Source organism: Antennarius striatus, chromosome 16 (genome assembly GCF_040054535.1).
Source record: "Antennarius striatus isolate MH-2024 chromosome 16, ASM4005453v1, whole genome shotgun sequence".
In the NCBI taxonomy this organism is placed as follows: Eukaryota; Metazoa; Chordata; class Actinopteri; order Lophiiformes; family Antennariidae; genus Antennarius; species Antennarius striatus.
The window spans coordinates 792,626-810,464 of NC_090791.1; the positions used below are offsets into that span (position 1 = coordinate 792,626).

The following is a 17,839-nucleotide window of genomic DNA, read 5'->3' on the forward strand; positions in this document are numbered from 1 at the left end:
TTTACATCCATACATTTTGTCGTGTTTTTGTGAAGCGGGGGTGGAAGGGGGCAGATGGGGCAGATGTAGACGTTCTGATTGGTTGCGGGGATCCCTACTTTAAACCGAGACGCGCGCCCCCTGGCGGTGGTTCGGGGTCACGACCCGCGGAGCGCCGAGAGGCTCGAGCCTGAACGACAAGCAAAACCAAACGAGAGGATGAAGAGGATCCCTCCTCATCCTCAGCGGTGAAACGGTGAAGAGGAAGATGAGGAGTGACGTCAGGAGTCTCAGTATTACCTTCACTGCGGGGGGAGACGGTGTTCCGGTTCGCGGCAGGTCACGTGGGCGGGTCTGATCGCAGGTGTTCTGATGAGGGATCAGAATCCTCGGAGGAAGGGGAGGAGGAAGAGGAGGAGGAAGAGGAGGAGGAAGAGGAGGAGGAGGAAGAGGAAGAGGAGGAGAAAGAGGAGGAAGATGAGGAGGAAGAGGAGGAGGAAGAGGAGGAGGAGGAGGAGGAGAAGAGGAGGAGGAAGAGGAGGAGGAAGAGGAGGAGGAAGAGGAGGAAGAGGAGGAGGAGGAGGAGAAGAGGAGGAGAGGAGGAAGAGAAGGAGGAAGAGGAGGAGGGGAATGGAACTCCACTTCCTCCCGATCTGAAGGAACGTTTGGGGTTGAAAATAAAATAACTGACCTGATGTTTGATCTCCTGGAATCAGTTTAATTAGAATCAATAATCAATAATTATCAACCAACCAATCAGTGATGAGGTTTAAATCAGTGAACTTCATTTGAACTTTTTCTTCACAGCTAACAGAAACTTTAACGTTAAACTGGAGCTCCTCCCACTCCTGATGGAGGCCACTCCCCGTTACTCCTGGGGGCCGTAGGCCTCTTCCAGGTGGGGGCTGCAGACACGGGGGGACGGGGACCGAGGCTCCTCCTCCTGCCCGTCCACGGCGTTCTCTTTGATGTTGCTCCTCCTCCTGATGGCCCCGCCCACAGCCGAGCTCCTGATGACGCCGCCGCCGCCGGCGCTCCGGGGGCTGGAGCTGCTGAACGCCGCCTCCCCCCCGCTGCCGCCGCCCCGCCTGGGATCATCAGGAGGAAGAGAAAGACGAGGAAGACGAGGGTCACAAGGAGATGAAGGAAAGACGAAGAGGAGCAACAAGCCGTCGCCATGGAGACGGTTTCTGGGTTAAAGGTCTAAAATGTGGAGGGAGGGACGAGGAGGAGGAGCCAAAGAGCCCAGAGAGGAAGAGGAGGAGCCTCTGAGGAGGGCAGGTCAGTAGTTTCTGAGGACAGGTGTGAGACAGAGAGGAGGAGGAGAGACAGTCAGGAGCGTCTGAGGAGGAGGAGGCGCTCCTCCCTCCTGTTGTTTGTTTGTTTGTTTGTTTGTCTGTGCCCCCCCCATACCTCAGCTTGCTCCTCATGGAGGCCACCTCCCGGCTGAGGGCCTCGTTGGCCTCCCCCGCCTCCTCTAGCTCCCGCTGCAGCTTCCTGCGTGCCGCCGCCACACGCTGCGCCTCCTCCTCCGCCTCCTCCAGCTGCAGCTTCAGCTGCTTCAGCCGGACGCTGGCCTTCTCCATCTGCCCACAGGGGGGTAGCGTTAGCGCCAGCATCAGCTAGTGGCTGCGTCTCTGTCTGGTTGCCGTGGCGACGCATCACCTGGTCCTTGAACTGCTGCGCCTGCTTCCTCTCGTCCTCCACCTGCAGCGTCGCCTCCTTCAGCTTCTTCTCCTTCTGACGCAGAGTCTTAGCGCCGGCCTGGCGCTCTCTGCAGAGTAAACAAGTAAACAACAGGTAAACAACAGGTAAACAACAGGTAAACAACAGGTAAACAACAAGTACACAACAGGTAAACGAGTAAACAACAAGTAAACAACAGGTAAACGGCTAGTTAAGAACTAGTGAACAACAGGTAAACAAGATGGGTAAACACAACACACACAAGTAAACAACAAGCAGAGAATCCAAATACAACAAGTAAACAAAATGAGTAAACACAGCACAGGTAAACAACAAGTAAACAACAAGTAAACAACAAGTAAACAACAAGTAAACAAACACATCATGAAGCTTGTGAAACTAACATCAAACTGTTAGAAACACTCTACTTAAGAACATAAACTCAACTTAAGAACATAAACTCAACTTAAGAACATAAACTCAACTTAAGAACATAAACTCAACTTAAGAACATAAACTCATTTTAAGAACATAAACTCAACTTAAGAACATAAACTCAACTTAAGAACTTAAACTAAATGTATCAACATCTTTTGGAGTGGAGCTGAACTCCACTTCCCATCATGCACCACTCACCTGCTCTCCAGCTCCAGCTGCTCCTCCAGCTCCCTGACCTTGGCCTCCAGGGCGGCGCTGGAGGCCTTGAGGCGGGCGCGGCCCTGCCCCTCCGCCTCCTGCAGCCTCGCCTTCAGCTCCCGGTTCTGCTTCTCCAGCTGCTGTCGGGACGCCTCCCGGCTCTGGGAGGCGGTCCTCTCTGCCGCTAGCTCCGCCCCCAGCTGCTCCACCTGGCAGGACAGAACGCGTCAGGCACCGGGAGCCAAACGACATGCCCCCCCCCCCCGGTGCCACCCTGCTCCACCCACCAGCTGCTGGCTCCGCCTCAGACGCTCGTTCAGCGTCTCCACGCCGCTCTGCTCCTCCTCCAGCTCCTCCTCCAGCTGGAGGACCTTCGTCTCCAGGCGACGCTTCTCGTCCGACAGCAGCGACCTGCAGGAGGGAGGGCGGAGCCAATGGGGATGAAGCCAGGGGGCGGGGCCTCACAGCATAAACAACAACGACGACAGACTCGCCTCCCGGAGGAGTTGCTGCTCAGCTCCTCGGACAGCTCCTCTCGCTCCGCCTCCGCCTGCTTGCGGGATCTCTCCGCCGCCGCCAGCATCTGATTGGACAGAGGGTCGGAGGGTGGTCACAATGGCGTCCGGAGGACACGCCCCCCCCCCCCCGGAGACCCACCTCCTGCAGCTGCCCCACGCTGGCCTCCATGGCCTTGGCCCGGCGCTCGGACTCCCGGGCCGCGTTGAGGACCTCCTTCTGGGCGGCGCGTGAGTCCTCCAGCTCCCTCTGGAGCTCCTTCACCTGCACCTGAGGGCAGAACGCTCATCTAACACCCGATTGGACGCCACACCGAGAGGGCGGAACCACCACAACACCTGGGCGCTCACCTGGAGCTTGCGAAGCTGCTTGACGGCGTCGTCGCGCCCCCTGCTGGCGGCCTCCAGCTGATCCTCCAGGTCCTTCAGCTCCCCCTCCAGCTTCTTCTTCCCACCTGACGCCTGACCTCGCTGCTTCTTCTCCTCCTCTAGCTCCGCCTCCAGCTCACGCACCTGAAGGTGGGGGGGGGGGGGCAGGATGTCATTCTGTTCTTGTTGCTCTGGATGGAGCTTCCTGCTGGTGGCCCCCACCTGCTTGAGCAGCTGCTTCCTCTTCTCCTCCCCCATCTCCTCGCGGGCGTGGAGCTCCCTGTCCTGCTGGGCCTTCAGAGCCTGGCTGTTCACCTCCAGACGCAGCTTCGCATCTTCTGCCGCCTGCAGCTCGTCCTCCAGCTCCTCCATCTGCGTCCTCATCTCCTCCACCAGGGCCTCCAGCCCCCGCTTGGCCTTCTCCAGGTCGTGGACCTGATGGGGGGAGGAAGAAGAAGATCACGCGTGTGACAGAAAGCTGGATTCCAGGAGATGCTTCCTCTTACGTTCTTCCCCACGTCGTCCTTGGAGCTGACGAGGTCCTCCATCTCCGCCCGGAGGACCTTCACCGTCTTCTCAGCCTCCTCCAGAGCGTTCTGGTTCTCCTCCAGCGCCCGGGCCAGGGCCAGAACCTTGGTCTCCTTCTCCCTCGCCTCCGCCTCGGCTCGGTCGCGCTCCTCCGCAAACTTACCGGACACGGAGCGTTCCTCCGCCAGCATCTGAGCCGCGTCGGGGGAAGGAGGATGAAACCACCTGAAGGTGGGAGGAAACCCTGAGAAGAACCCACCGCACCTGGTCGAACTTCTTCTGCTTCTTCTCCAGGTTGGAGACGAGCTGCCGCTGGTTGTCCAGGTCCATCAGGACGTCCTCCAGCTCCTGCTGCAGGCGCCCGCGGCTCTTCTCCAGCTTGTCGCAAGCCGACGCCTTCTCCTCGTACTCGCCGTTGGCCGCCTCCAGGTCACGCTGCTGCCGCTTCCGGGCCTCCTCCAGCAGCTCCACCGCCGCCATCGCCTCGTCCAGCTTCTTCTTGTGGTCGGACAGCTGGTGGACGGCGAGACGGCGTCAGTTTCTCTGCGCTGCTAACGTGTTAGCCTGGACCTTCTGAGGTGGCCCACCTGCAGGCTGAGGCTGGACGCCTGCCTCTCCACGGCCCGTCGGGCCTCCGTCTCCTCCTCCAGCTGCTCCATCAGGACGTTCCTGTCCTCCTCCGTCTGACGGAGACGAGCCGACACATTCAGCTTCTGACGGGTCTCCTCCGACAGGAGCTCCTGGGGGAGAACGTGGAGGACACGGCATCAGTGGACGGTCTCGTCGTAAAGTCCAGCAATCACATGACCCCCCCCCTCACCTGAGCGTCCTGGAGCTGGGAGGTCAGGGCGGAGACGTCTTTGCTCAGCTTGATGTTCTTTCCTTCCACCTCGTTCAGCAGACCCATGACGCCGTCCAGCTCCACCTGAGAGACGGAGAAGATAGACCACAGAGCAGGATGGACTAGTCATCTGTGTTAAAGTCAAGGCCCGGGGGCCAGGTGTGGCCCTCCACATCATTTAATGTGGCCCCCGAGAGAATAAAAGGTCAGAGTGTCTATTTTACTGTAAAAAAACAAAACAAAGTTAACGTCCTAACTTGTGTCTGATGTTATTTTTCTTTATTGATTGATAGTTTGATCCTTGATTGATGGAGTTTACATTTATTAGTTACATCTGGCCCTTTGAGGACAGCCGTGATGCTGATGTGGCCCCCAGTGGAGATGAGTTTGACACTCCTGATCTAAATCTGAATTTCTGACTGATTCTAGTTCCAAACATTACAGTTAGACAGAAAAAACATGTTTGTTTGTTTCTCTGTTCTAACATAAATCCTTTTCATTTGTCAGGTTATTAAACCCACAGAACTCCATCAATCAAGGATCAAACTATCAATCAATAAAGAAAAATAACATCAGACACAAGTTAGGACGTTAACTTTGTTCACTACGTTTAGTCAGAGTTAAGATGGGCTGAACTACTGCATTGTGGGAAATGTATTCAGTTAAAGCACACTTTTGACCTATTTATTTTTAGACACTCTGACCTTTTATTCTCTCGAGAGCCACATTAAATGATGTGGAGGGCCACATTTGGCCCCCGGGCCTTGAGTTTGACACTTGAGCTTTGGGAGTAGTTACATCTGGCCCTGTGAGGACGGCCGTGATGCTGACGTGGTCGTTGGTGCTGTGAACGCTCCGCTAGCTGCTGCTAGCTGCTGCTAGCTGGTTGTGTTGGCGGTGCTTGGCTCCTGGACTCACCGTCGTCTTGGACACTCGCTCTCCCAGCTCGGTTCTTTGGCGCTCGCTCTCGCTGAAGCGGGACTGCAGGTCGTTCAGCTGAGCTTCCACCTTCTTCTTCTTGTGCTCCACTTCCTGTTTGGCGCCGGCGAGGGATCGCAGGTCGGCGCTCAGATCGGACGTCTCCTTCTCCAGAGCCTGCTTGGCTTTTTCCAGAGCAGCTCTCACCTGGACAGAGAGACGTGTTGAGGGTTCGCTGATCTGTCTGGGGGTCACTTCTGATTGGTTGATGGATGCCGCTGTACCCTCTTGGCCTGCTCCAGCTGTTCATTGAGCTCCTCCACCACCTGGCCATGTTTCTGCCTCAGGTCCTGGATTTGGGCTTCGTGGCTCCGCCCCTCCTCCTCTATAGCTTTCTTCAGCAAGGCCACTTCCTGCTCACGCTTCGCCCTGCCGGTCCAAAAACACCACAGCATGACCGTCCGCCTTTACTTAGACGACTCTGTTCTACGTAACGGCCGATCTTACGGACCGTAGCTCCTGTTGGGCGGCGGTGATGTCCAGGCTGTCCTCCAGCTCTGTGCGCAGAGCGTTCAGCTCCTCCCCCAGGTCCCGGCGTGACGCCTCCACCTTCCCTCTGGCCGCCCGCTCCGCCTCCAAGTCCTCCTGCAGCTCCGACAGCAGGACCTCCAGCTCCCGAACCCGTTTCACCGCCGCCCCCCGCTGAGCGCCCTCCTCCTCCAGGCTGAGGACACGGACACACGCTAGGAGTTTCACACGTGACCTTCAGCTCCACCGCTTCCTGTTGTGACGTCTCTTGCTAATCTTACCGGGCCTGCATAGCCTGGAGCTCGTCTTCCTTGGCGGCTAACTGGGCTCGGAGCTCGGCTAGCTGGGCCTGGAGATCAGCGTGCTGCTCCTGGAGGTCCCCCAGCTCCGCCTCCACCTTCCTCTTGGCCTTCTCCATGTCCTGACGGCCCTTCTCCTCCTTCTTCATGCGAACTGTTTCCAGGACAAATCATACGCTTGAGGACCTTTTAGGATCTTTTACTATTCAGCAGCCTTGAAGATCTTATTTGCGTTCTCAGCTGCCTTAGTTTAGTTCTTAACTTTACCGGTGAAGACCTGAGACTTACCCTCCAGGTCGGAGATCATGGACTCGTGTTTGTTCTTCAGTTTGGTCAGGTTCTTGGACTTCTCCTCCTCCTCCGCCAGGTTGGAGCTCATATCCGCCATCCTCTCCTCCAAAAGCTTTCGCTCCTGCGACCACAAACGTTTGTGAGAACCGCGACCAGGTGAACGTCCTCCGCACACGTCAGCCTTCACACCTTCTGCAGCTTGTTGTTCTGGTCCTCCATCAGCAGAACGTCCTCCTCCAGTTTCTTGACCTTCACCTCCACGGCTGCTTTCTCCAGCTGCAGCTTCTGCCGAGCATCTTCCTCCTCCGTCAGGTTGGCCTCCATGAGCTGCAGGAGATATCTGATGGGACCTTGGACCGCGATCGTGATCATCTCAACGGGTGGGGCTGTTCACCTGTAGCTGCTGCTCCAGCTCCTTCCTCTCCTGCTGCAGACCGAGGCTGCGGTCCTCCTCCTCCTCCAGCCGGGCCTCCATCTCGTGCAGCACCTCCTCCAGCTCCTGCTTCTTGGCCTCCATCCTCACCCTCATCTCCTCGGCCTCGGCGTACAGGTCCGTCTCAGCCTGGAGCTTCATCTCCAGCTGGACCCGCTCCTCCAGCAGCTACAGAGGGCGGACGTTTCATCGGTTAGCTTAGCTTCAAGACGACGGAAATACGAAGTGGGTTTGTTACCTGGTTGCGTTGCTGGGAGACGTCCTTCAGCTCCGCCTCTGCCTTTGCCGCCATCTCTCTGGCTTCCTTTAGCTCCTCCTCTTTCTGGCCCATTTCCTCTTCCTGTCTGGTGACCTGCAGCAGGGGCTTCACCTGGACACGGACGCGGTCATTATTAGCCTGCTAATGTAACTTCATGTGAAGTAAAGGCCTGTAAAAGGTCCTTTCTGTCGTCATGCTAGCATGAGATGATGTTGGTGGACGTGGCACCTTGGTGAAGAGCCTCCACCACTGCCAGTTCTTCAGTTTGAGGTAACAGGCGCAGTTCCTCTGGATGACCTTCATGGCGCTGAGCTGCTGCTGCCGCTTACTGAACGCTCTGAAGATAACGTTAGCCATTAGCTTGTGGAGACGCAGCAGGTGGCGCTGCTCACCTGTGGCGTCACTTACTTGCGAGCCAGGAAGCCTCTTGCTTGTGCCTGGAAGGCGATGATGATGACGGTCAGTTTGAGGTCCCTCTCTTCCTCCAGCTGAGCCAGAACTCCGGTCCTGAAGAACATCTTACTCTGACCGATTCGGTACAGGTTGGTGTCCAGATCCAGGTGCTTCACCTGCAGGTGGAGTAAAATAAAAGCCCTTCTACTACCCAAAGACCTCACGTGCTAAGGGGCAATAAGATGCTAATATTTACATTTAAGATTAATAATATTTCCTAAGCATTTCCTAAGCACAAATAGAGGCAGATGTTAGCATGCTAAAGCTACAACAACGTGCTACTTAGGTTTAGAAATCAATCATATTTTTGAACTTAGACATTGGTATCTTAGCATACTGGCATTAAATTTTTATTTTACAAAATATTTAAAATGTTTTTTTTTTAATTCAACCAATTAATGCCAGTATACCAATGTTGAAGTTCAAAAATATTATTGATTTAGCATGTCCAATCTAATGCTAAAGCTACAACAACATGCTGATGTTTATGTTTAAATTCCTACTATGATTTTAGCATTCTGCCCAAATAATTGCTACTGCTGGCATGCTAAGTGTTGTAGCATTCTGACATTCTGGTTTACTTGTGTTAAACTAATGTCCAGCTCACCATCAGACAGCAGGCCTGCTTCCCGTCCATGAAGCCTTTGGGGATCGCGTTAGCAGCCAGAATCTCGTATCTAGAAACAAGATAAACAGGAAACTATAACCAGCAATCAAAAAAATCCCCACCGAACCCTTTACAAAACACTCCGGTGTGGTTAGAAAGAGGTGCCAACATGTGATTTAAAGCTAAAACAAACAAATAACCCAAAGTCAGGTATCTAAATTTGGCTTAGTTGAGGAATCTCAGTGTGACCTTCAGTCTGGATGAAACGTCCTCAGGTTCCTCACCTCTGCCTGAACTCCTGGAACACGATGCGGTTGGGGAACCCCTGTCTGCAGATCCGGATGCCCTCCAGAACTCCGTTGCACCTGAGCTGCTCCAGAACCAGGTTGGAGTCCATCTTCCCAGCCTGCAGCAGACCAACCATCACTACCATCAATGACTTAGACTCTTCTCTGTGGATGGAAGTTCAGCTAAAATAAAAGTAGAACATGGCGTACCCTCTTCTCGTGGTTGGGGATGATGCAACGGACAAAGTTGGGCTGCGTATTGTTCAAAGTGGTCATCAGTTTGCTCAGGGACTCCTTGTACAGTTGACCCACCGTGCGAAACATTCCCTTCTTGGATTTGGTGGAGGCGGGGGAACTCTCAGACATCTTGGTCATGGTCTCCAGACCCACGACTCGATCAGCTGGCACAGAGGTGTGACCAGATTATTCCAGAAGTAATCACAGTGAGAATGGACCAACAGGTGAAGGTGGGCGTGTTCCCTTCAGGGAGGACTGACCGTCTTTCCAGAGATCTTGAATGAAGCTGCTGGAGGAGTTGTTGAGCAATGCTGTCACGTTGTCATTGAGAGGATCCATGTTCTTGGTCAACCAGCTGGCTGCATTGTAGTCCACCTGAAAAAGGGAAGGCATGGTTCATTGATGGATCACCGGAACCTCCAGAAAACTTGAGTCTTTACTCACAAATAAAAGACGGACAGAAGACTGATCACCCCTGCAGCCCTTTCTAACCCTCACCTTACCGGCGTAGTGCAGAACAGTGAACATCAACTTGTCTTTGTGCTGCTTGGGTTTGGAGAACTTCACGTGGCCACTGTGGGTGTTCAGCAGCTTGTCCACGAAGGACACATCTGTGGCTTTGGGGAACCAGCATTCCTCATCCAGCAGGGCCAGGATGCCTGGAGGGTTGTTCTGCAGGATGACGGAGGACAAATTGGTTTATCGTGTGGACGTGGAATGGATGGGACGCGTACCGGAGTCCATTTACTCTTGGCGAATCCGAGTTTAATGACACTATGAAGACTATCAAACTGAAGGATGGTAGATCATGTATGTTTGCTGACCGGCCTCTCGATGAGCTCGATGCAGGGCAGAAGGTCCAGGCCGAAGTCGATGAAGTTCCACTCAATGCCCTCCCTCTTGTACTCCTCCTGCTCCAGGATGAACATGGTGTGGTTGAAGAGCTGCTGCAGACGCTCGTTGGTATAGTTGATGCAGAGCTGCTCAAAGGAGTTGTCCTGCAACAAACGACGCAGTGGCAATGAGAAAACACTAGCGCAGTCAGAAGTGCTCAAACAATTGTTTCGGGAAATGTTCACCTCAAAAATCTCAAAGCCGGCAATGTCCAGGATGCCCAGGAAGGATGACGCCTGCCTCTTGCTCTTGTCCAGGGTCTTGTTGACTCGGGCAAGGATCCAACGAAAGAGGCGTTCGTACATCGCCTTAGCCAGAGCCTCCACCGCAAAGTCAGCCTTCAGGTTCAAGTTAAGGTTAGGGTTAGGGGCGGAGTTAAGGTTGGAGTTAAGGTTGGGGTTACGGCCAGGGTTAGGATTGGGATAAGGGTTGGGTTTAGGGTAAGGGTTATGGTTGGGGTTGTCTTTACCTGCTGTTTGGTCTGAGCCTTCTGCACCACCTCCCTGCCCACTTTGATCCGGGGGGTGAGGATGGCGCGGGTGAAGTCAGTGACGTTGATGCCCTGCAGGTGACACACCTTCTGGGCAGCTGGAACATGAGACAGGAGGTGGTCAGACAGGTTTCAGGTGAACCTGGAGTGGTGGGTTTAAACTGAGTACCGGTGTTGTCGGGCATGGTCGCCTGTTCACTGTTCCTTTCCTTCTCAAACTTGATGTTGCCCAGCTGGAGAACCGTTGACACCACCTTCAGCATCCCTGCAGCGATGAAACGGACGGAAAAGAATGTCCTACCATGACCCGAACCCTGACATTGTCTGATTGTGTTCTTCAGAGGGGAACTCTGGAGAACTCTTAACACTATGTTGCACCTATTCGCTCCTCCTCGGTAAAGCCCATGATCTCCATCGCTTCCAGAGTCTCATCAAACATCTCATCGTCCTCCTGGCCGGGGATCTCCACGTGACCCGCCATCAGGAAACGGTAGGAGCTGAAGTCCTCCAGCAGGAGCTCCTCTACACAACAAGAGACAGTTCATGATGGTAAATGTAGGCAGCCAACCCAAGAACCAGAACCCATCTCCATGTGGTACAGTCAGGATCGTGTCTAAGGCCTCACCCCTCATCTTGTCTTTGGCTCCTGCCACCATGTAATAGAAGATGTGAAAGGCTCTCTCGGTGTTGGCCTGGCGGATGCAGCGAGACTTCTCCAGCAGGTCTGATGGCGTCAGGAGGTTAAGCAGAATACTCAAAACTGTCGTTCCTGAAAAGCAAATCTTATTGTTCCGTTCTGAAGTGGAGGATACAGGTGTCGATGTTCGCCCCCACCATATACCCCGTCACATCGAAGTTGAGCTTGATGAACTTTCCCTGCAGACGGAGAAAACAACACGATAATCTTAACGTTACAAAAATGTTTTGACTGTCCTTCATTGTCGACGTAAAGAGGGATTGAAAACGTACGAATCGCGATGAGTTGTCGTTCTTGATGGTTTTTGCGTTTCCGAACGCCTCCAGGATGGGATTAGCCTGCAGCAGCTGCTTCTCTAGCTCCCCCTGCAGGCAACAATAGGAGTGCACCATTATTACAACGGGCTAGTATTAGCCACAAGACGTCGCAGCCCTTACTGCAGACTCCGCCTCTTCCTCTATCCTGTCCAAACACATAAAAGCAACACAACCAAGACAGACGGACAACAATCATTAGATTTGGTTTTATACTCACATAGGCCAGAGATCCCGTCTGCTGCTGCAGGGACAAACAGGAAGTGTCAATTCAACAGATTCTCAACTTTTTTGTCTTTCTTTGACTATTTTTTTTACAATAAACAATAACAAACATAATGGAAGAAGCACTTCCTCCGCAGGAGATTGTCTCTCTACTCACAGGATTGGCGTCCTTCTTGCCCTTATGCGACGAGGCCACGACAGCCAAGTACTGAATCACCTTCTTGGTGTTTTCTGTCTTCCCCGCCCCAGACTCACCTCTGGGGAAGGGAGAACAGGTGAGGAGAGAGATCGAGATAAAGGTCTGGATGTTTTTTTCCAACTAAAGCAAATGTTCTAAATCAGCCTCGCCCAAAAGTTCACCGGCAAAAAATTCCAAAGTCAATACTTTCTGCTTTCCTTTTTGTTTTTGTGGGTTTTTTTAAACTTTTGTCTGGAGGAAATAATAATTTTCCAGTGGGGGAGGGGTTTGCCTGATAATAACCCATCAGCATCACTGCACTCATTTAATAGTCCTTAGAGGCCTTTGGATCATGGTGGGTCAGCTTCGGAACCCAATCGTTCATGACTACAGATGAACTCTTGGTCTTCATGCAGGGAACTTGAACGTTTGATTTGTGTGTTGGAAATGTTTGTGTGGGGACTCACGTGCAGAGGATGGACTGATCCTCCCGATCTGTGGAGGCAAAAGGAAATCAACTGGTTAGCTGAATCTGAGCTGGATGGACCAATTATGAACCCTGAGGCGGCACCACTTCCCCCGGACACCACAACAAACGGTTCTGAGATCTTGTTCAGTGGGAGATTAGCCTCCATCGCTCATGGGAGTTAAAAATAGCAGATGGATGCGGTGCTCCATCCCCATTAATCTATTCTCCCTGCTCCATGTATGGCCATCGTGGAGCAGAGTGGAAAGACTGGAGCTGGTCTGAGGTCACTGGTGGACCGTCCCAAGATGAGATGGCACGCTCTGAGGCTTCGGTCGGGCAGCGGCCGGCCCGTTCAGCAACGCTGGTTTGAATGTACATACTGCACATAGAAGACAGGTGGACTAACAGCTGGTAAATCTAGATTTCTAGTCTGTTTTTAGATAAAGAGAGAGGGGGGATGACAGGAAGTGAAGAACCAGACCTGGACATCCTGGATGAAAACCAGATATAAAGCTGAACCTCGTTCATTTTACAAATATGTGTTGGTTCTGATTTTGATAGAGCAACGCCTGATTGGACCATTCCACAAGTAGAATAGTTCCCTGGCAACAGGAGAAAGGAGATGGATAGGCAAACATCTACAGACCATAATATCACTAACAGACCATAATATCACCTCTACAGACCTCTACAGACCTTAATATAAACTCTGCAGACCATAATATCACCTCTACAGACCATAATATCACCTCTACAGACCATAATAAAACCTCTATAGACATAATATCACCTCTACACACCACAATATCACCTCTACAGACCATAATATCACCTCTACAGACCATAATATCACATCTCCAGACCATAATATCACCTCTACAAACATCAACCTGTTGACAAAGATGTTGCAGACATGAGAGGACATGTGAACAAACAGTTTGAACCGTAAACACCTCTCGACTGTAATCTATTACTCTGGGGTAATAGCTTACCCCAGAGTAATCCATTACTCTGGAGTAATCCATTACTCTGGGTCTAGAGGCGGTCGCCGTGGCGGCGCTCACCTTGCATCATGTTGCGGTAGGCGTTGTCGGTGATGGAGTAGATGTGCGGCGGCACCTCGTGACGCTTCTTGCCCTTGTACATGTCGATGATCTTCTCGGAGTAGATGGGCAGCATCTTGTAGGGGTTCACCACCACGCAGAACAGGCCCGAGTACGTCTGGGGGGGTGCATGTGACATCATGACATCACAGTGACGGGTGCTGGGCTATCTATCTCTCTATCTATCTATCTATCTATCTATCTATCTATCTATCTATCTATCTATCTATCTATCTATCTATCTATCTATCTATCTATCTATCTATCTATCTATCTATCTATCTATCTATCTATCTACCTACCTATCTATCTATCTATCTATTCGTCTCTTCCCCTGCTCTTATATGGTCTGCAGCTCCTCTGATCTTCTCGTATCTTCTGGGCTCCTCTGATGTTCCTTCAGCTCCTTATTAGTCTGACTCTGGACACTAAGACCTTAAGCTGTTGATCCTCCGGCGGACATCAGGGTTTAGCAGGAGAACCTGGGGAGCAGATCGGGGTCGCTTGCTGACCTCGGGTGTGTGTGTGTGTGTTCCTCACGTAGATCAGGCTGGAGAAGTATCTCTCTCGCAGGTTGTGGAGGACGGACGCCTCGTTGAGGAAGGTGAGGGCGGCCATGTCCTCCACCTTGCTAAATTTGGGCGGGTTCATCTTCTGGATGTCGTCTTTGTTCACCGTCACCTTCTTGCCGTTGGAGAGCTCCACCAGCACCTGCAGGGAGAACAGTTTCTCACCAGAGCTGCGAGAACCTCAGAGGAACCTCAGAACCTAGGAGGAACCTCAGAGGAACTTCAGAACAGCTGAAGGGAACCGTGTTTAGGGTTCAGTCTAGTTTATGGTACCACAAATAAAAAACATCCAATCATCTCCTCTTCAGCCACTCGTGGGTCCCAGCTGACCACGGTCGAGAGGCAGGGTACACCCCAGATGCATCGCCAGCTCAGGTGTTAAACAGTTAAAAGTCAAACATTCCGATCACAACTCTGCCACAGCGGTAAAAAGCTAATCATTAGCAGTCGGCTAGTCTCAACTATCAACAGGAAGTTGGGTGAGGCGGTGACATCACGGCGGCGTGCGTCACCTGGTCGCCCTTCTCCTCCTTCACGCTGGCCGGCTCGAAGCCCTCCCTCTCCGACGCCAGCCACACCATCTTCTTGGCCGCCCAATCGGCTTGCGCCACCCCGCTGTTACGGAAGTCGTTCTCCAGGAACAGGAACTTGTTGTCGTCGGCGGACGGGTCGGCCATGTTGGACGTGTCGCAGGTAGCGGCTGAATCAGGTGCGAAGTGGGCGGAGTCGATGGCTGGTGGGGAGGAAACGTCGACCTCTGGGTGGGCGATGGGAGTCGGGTTGAACTCTGACCTTGACTTGACCTCTGGCCTGCCGACAGAAAACAAAAGGAGCCGAAACGACGAGTCGATGAAACAATATTGTGATAAATGATTAAAATCTTACATTTATTTGGATTTTTTTTTTTGTAGGTTTAACTTCCTCCAATCTTCTTCAAGTCGTTTTAATCTCATTTTTTCATCCGTCTCCAACCCAGAGGTTCAGCATCGTTGCCGTGGAGACAAAGAAACAAATAAAAAGAGCGGTAGCGCTAAATGCTAATGGAATTCTCCAGCCATAGAAGAACCAGGTGAGTTTTCAGGAATTTTATGAGGTAATAACTTGTTTTTCTGATTATTCTGACGGCAGTGAATGCACCATGAGAGCCAATCAGAGATGGTTATCTGCGTTCTTCAGCGGTTCCTCACACATAAAGCAGCCGTTGATCATTTGCCTGCCGCGTCTCGCCGCCGCTATCAGCCGCGCCACATTTGACTAATTTGCGTTGATCTACTCACGGAGCGCTCCCAGCCCCCGCCTCCTCGCTCGGGTCACATGGCGGCGTTGACCTCCCGTGGAGCAGCAGGCAGTAAAAGATGAAAAGCAGCAGGCAGATAACTCCGATAGTCAAAGTGAGCGGGTCGGCGGCGATGCCCATGTTTGGCTAACCCTGTGGTGCCGCAGACGGACCTCAGGTCTCAGCAGGTTCCTGCCTTATAAGGAGCAGCTGAGTCTCCAGCCAAGCTTAGCGTTTACACCAAAATGGTGACATGTCACAAGGTTCACAAGGTGCGTCCATGTGTGGCAACGGAGGAGCCGGGGGGCAAGAATGGAAGGAATGGAGAGAGTAGGAGCAACTGAGAAAAGAAGTGAAAGTTCAGATTTTTCAAACGCCTCTAAAAGTTTCTGACGGCGTTGAAAGACGTCCATCATGATGCAGCAGGTTGTGGTTGTCACGTCTCTTTGACCAATCAACAGAAACGACCAGAACCAGTACAGAACCACTACAGAACCAGTAAAGAATCAGTAAAGAACCAGTAGAGAACCAGTAGAGAACCAGTAGAGAACCTGAACACAGACGTTCTCCTCAGCTTCATGCTCACCTTCTGCTCTTCAGGACGGACACTCAGCTCCAGCCAGACGACGATCTCCTCAGGTAACCGAGTGATGATGATGATGCTGATGATGATGCTGATGCTGGTGTCCTTCCTCCTCTGCACTATTTAAACTGGTCTGCGACACCTGGGGGTGGAGACGCAACGTAGGGAAACGCCTCCTCTCCAAAGTGGGCAGCATCCAGGAGCAACCTCCTCCCAGCCAATCACAGCCAAGCTCGGTCTGGATGGGGGGGGAGTCTGGGTGCATCCGTCTCCATGGTTACGCAGATGGGAGGAAATGTTAAACAATATCTGGTGAGAAAGTTCAGAGAAAGTTAGAACCTAAAATGACTGGATGGGACCCCAACCTAAGGGCTGAGGCCCCGCCCACCAACAGGGGCCGCTGATGTGTTTGTTGTAAACAGGTTGTGTTTTGTGGTGTGGATAGATGTATTATTGATACTGATGGAGGGGCCCTAAAATGTGTTGCTTAGGCCCCTTGGAGGCTTAGGTCGGTCCTGATGGGACCCATCCTTTAGCAGCTGTTTACAAACAAGCAAACAAACAAACAAACAAACAAAAACAAACGACAAACAAACATGAGGAGGGAATAATCTAGAATACATCCTTTTACGTCAACCTGTGACGTCATTTTTCAGTAAAAAAAAACACTTTTCCCTAACTTGACCATTAAGTTTTTCGCGGTAGGTGTGAACATTGTCCACAGCGGCTTTCCGTACTAGTCGCGTTTCCATGGAGACCATCTGAAACAGTGTTTGTGCGTCCAGCTGATCGAACCGAAATGTCTTGTGGGTCTCCGGACCGGGACCGGGACCGGGACCGGGACCGGGACCGGGACCGGGACGCCTCGAACTTCTTCACCGTGTTTGACGGCTCGTCCCCGGACGACGCGTCCCACGCGCGGCAGCTGTGGAGCTCCGTGTCGCTGCTGCCGCCGCAGGAGTCGCGCCTGGAGTCGGCGGACATCCGCCAGAGGCTGCCGGTGTCCCGGCCGCAGCGCGCCGGGGCCTCCGCCGCCCCGGAGCCGCCGAGCGGCATCTCCCTCCGGCAGAGACGCGAGGAGCGGCGGCGCTGCGAGGCCGTGGCCGACCGGAGGAGGGAGATCCGGGCTCTGCTGGGGAGGCAGCGGGACCACAGGGTCCAGAAGGAGCTCATCTCCAGGGGCCCCAGAACCAGGACGGACACAGGGGACAGGGGGGCCTCGGAGCCTCCAGAGGAGGACCTGGACCTGGTCCGGAAGCTGCAGTGAAGACCCGCCAGAGGCCCTGAGGAACACCTGGATCTCATCGAACCTTCATCCATCCATCCATCCATCCATCCATCCATCCATCCATCCATCCATCCATCCATCCATCCATCCATCCATCATCAGACAGTAACATTGATCGTATCAGTGATCAATAAATGTTTTTAATGGGTTCAGGTTGAAGCTGAAGTAGACCCATAATCACCTCATCCCAAACATTCTTTTTTTTCTGCACTGCTTTGATGGATTTTGGTGAAAGATAGTGGAACGTTTGGGGGAGGGGGGCGGAGGGGAGAGGGGAGCCAGAAATAGAAGCAGCAAAACCTGGAGCAGCTCCAAATAAAGACCTGGATCCATGAAGGGTCTCTGTGGTCCTGACTCCCTATTTAGTGTGTGTGTGTGTGTGGGGGGGGGGGGGTGTCTGTGCTCCACTCTAATATTCTGACCATCTATAGGTGAGACATCATCATCATCATCATCATCATCATCATCATCATCATCATCATCATCATCACCACCCAGGACTCGGTTTGATGGACGTGTTTCTAACACTAAGAATACTGACGATGATGATGATGATGGTGGTGACGATGATGATGGTGATGATGATGATGATAATGATGATGGTGATGATGATGATGATGATGATGAAGGTGTGAGGCTCCCCCAGCGGGGTCATTCTGGTCAGAGCTCAGAGGGTGTTGTTATATAACATGAAGCCTGTGGACACACGACCATATAAGGACACGAACCTCCCGACTGCTGACTTCAGCTAATTTGGTTAAAGCGTTCAAAGCTCAGAAGACTGTCGCCGCTGAACGACCTTTGACCCCGCTGCAGCGCCGTCACGCCGCTCAGTGAATTTAAAGCGATCCTCCGTCTTCAGGCCGAGAATCAGCGTTTAGTTCGTC

The 17,839-nt window shown here is 52.7% G+C and overlaps 2 protein-coding genes across 3 annotated transcripts; one reads left to right on the plus strand and one right to left on the minus strand.

Moving 5' to 3' along the window:
• Positions 1–506: 506 nt before the first annotated feature.
• On the minus strand, positions 507–15,546 carry LOC137610235 (myosin-11-like). Of its 2 annotated transcripts, none has more exons than XM_068337730.1 (43): positions 15,083–15,546; positions 14,318–14,615; positions 13,777–13,947; positions 13,198–13,354; positions 12,132–12,159; positions 11,644–11,743; positions 11,482–11,502; positions 11,220–11,312; positions 11,063–11,126; positions 10,876–10,974; positions 10,629–10,772; positions 10,420–10,515; positions 10,230–10,348; positions 9,946–10,098; positions 9,691–9,864; positions 9,365–9,538; positions 9,127–9,241; positions 8,840–9,030; positions 8,627–8,748; positions 8,343–8,412; positions 7,691–7,851; positions 7,511–7,619; positions 7,262–7,393; positions 6,985–7,191; positions 6,780–6,917; positions 6,588–6,711; positions 6,282–6,453; positions 5,984–6,196; positions 5,757–5,901; positions 5,473–5,679; positions 4,534–4,638; positions 4,301–4,453; positions 3,978–4,226; positions 3,692–3,904; positions 3,408–3,620; positions 3,168–3,329; positions 2,959–3,087; positions 2,796–2,884; positions 2,589–2,712; positions 2,302–2,510; positions 1,645–1,753; positions 1,393–1,565; positions 507–1,067 (listed from the first exon to the last, which is right to left on the minus strand). In XM_068337730.1, exons 1-43 carry the CDS (start codon positions 15,220–15,222, stop codon positions 848–850), a joined length of 6,285 nt encoding a protein of 2,094 aa, XP_068193831.1. In that variant the 5' UTR covers positions 15,223–15,546; the 3' UTR covers positions 507–847. The 2 variants fall into 2 exon arrangements, with proteins under 2 accessions (XP_068193831.1, XP_068193830.1); XM_068337729.1 differs by having other exon boundaries at positions 508–1,067; positions 11,482–11,505; positions 15,083–15,545.
• A 914-nt stretch (positions 15,547–16,460) lies between these two features.
• Positions 16,461–17,175, plus strand: hoatz (HOATZ cilia and flagella associated protein). Its single transcript, XM_068337734.1, has one exon. The coding sequence runs from the start codon at positions 16,464–16,466 to the stop codon at positions 16,929–16,931; it is 468 nt and encodes a 155-aa protein (XP_068193835.1). The 5' UTR covers positions 16,461–16,463; the 3' UTR covers positions 16,932–17,175.
• Positions 17,176–17,839: the final 664 nt, after the last annotated feature.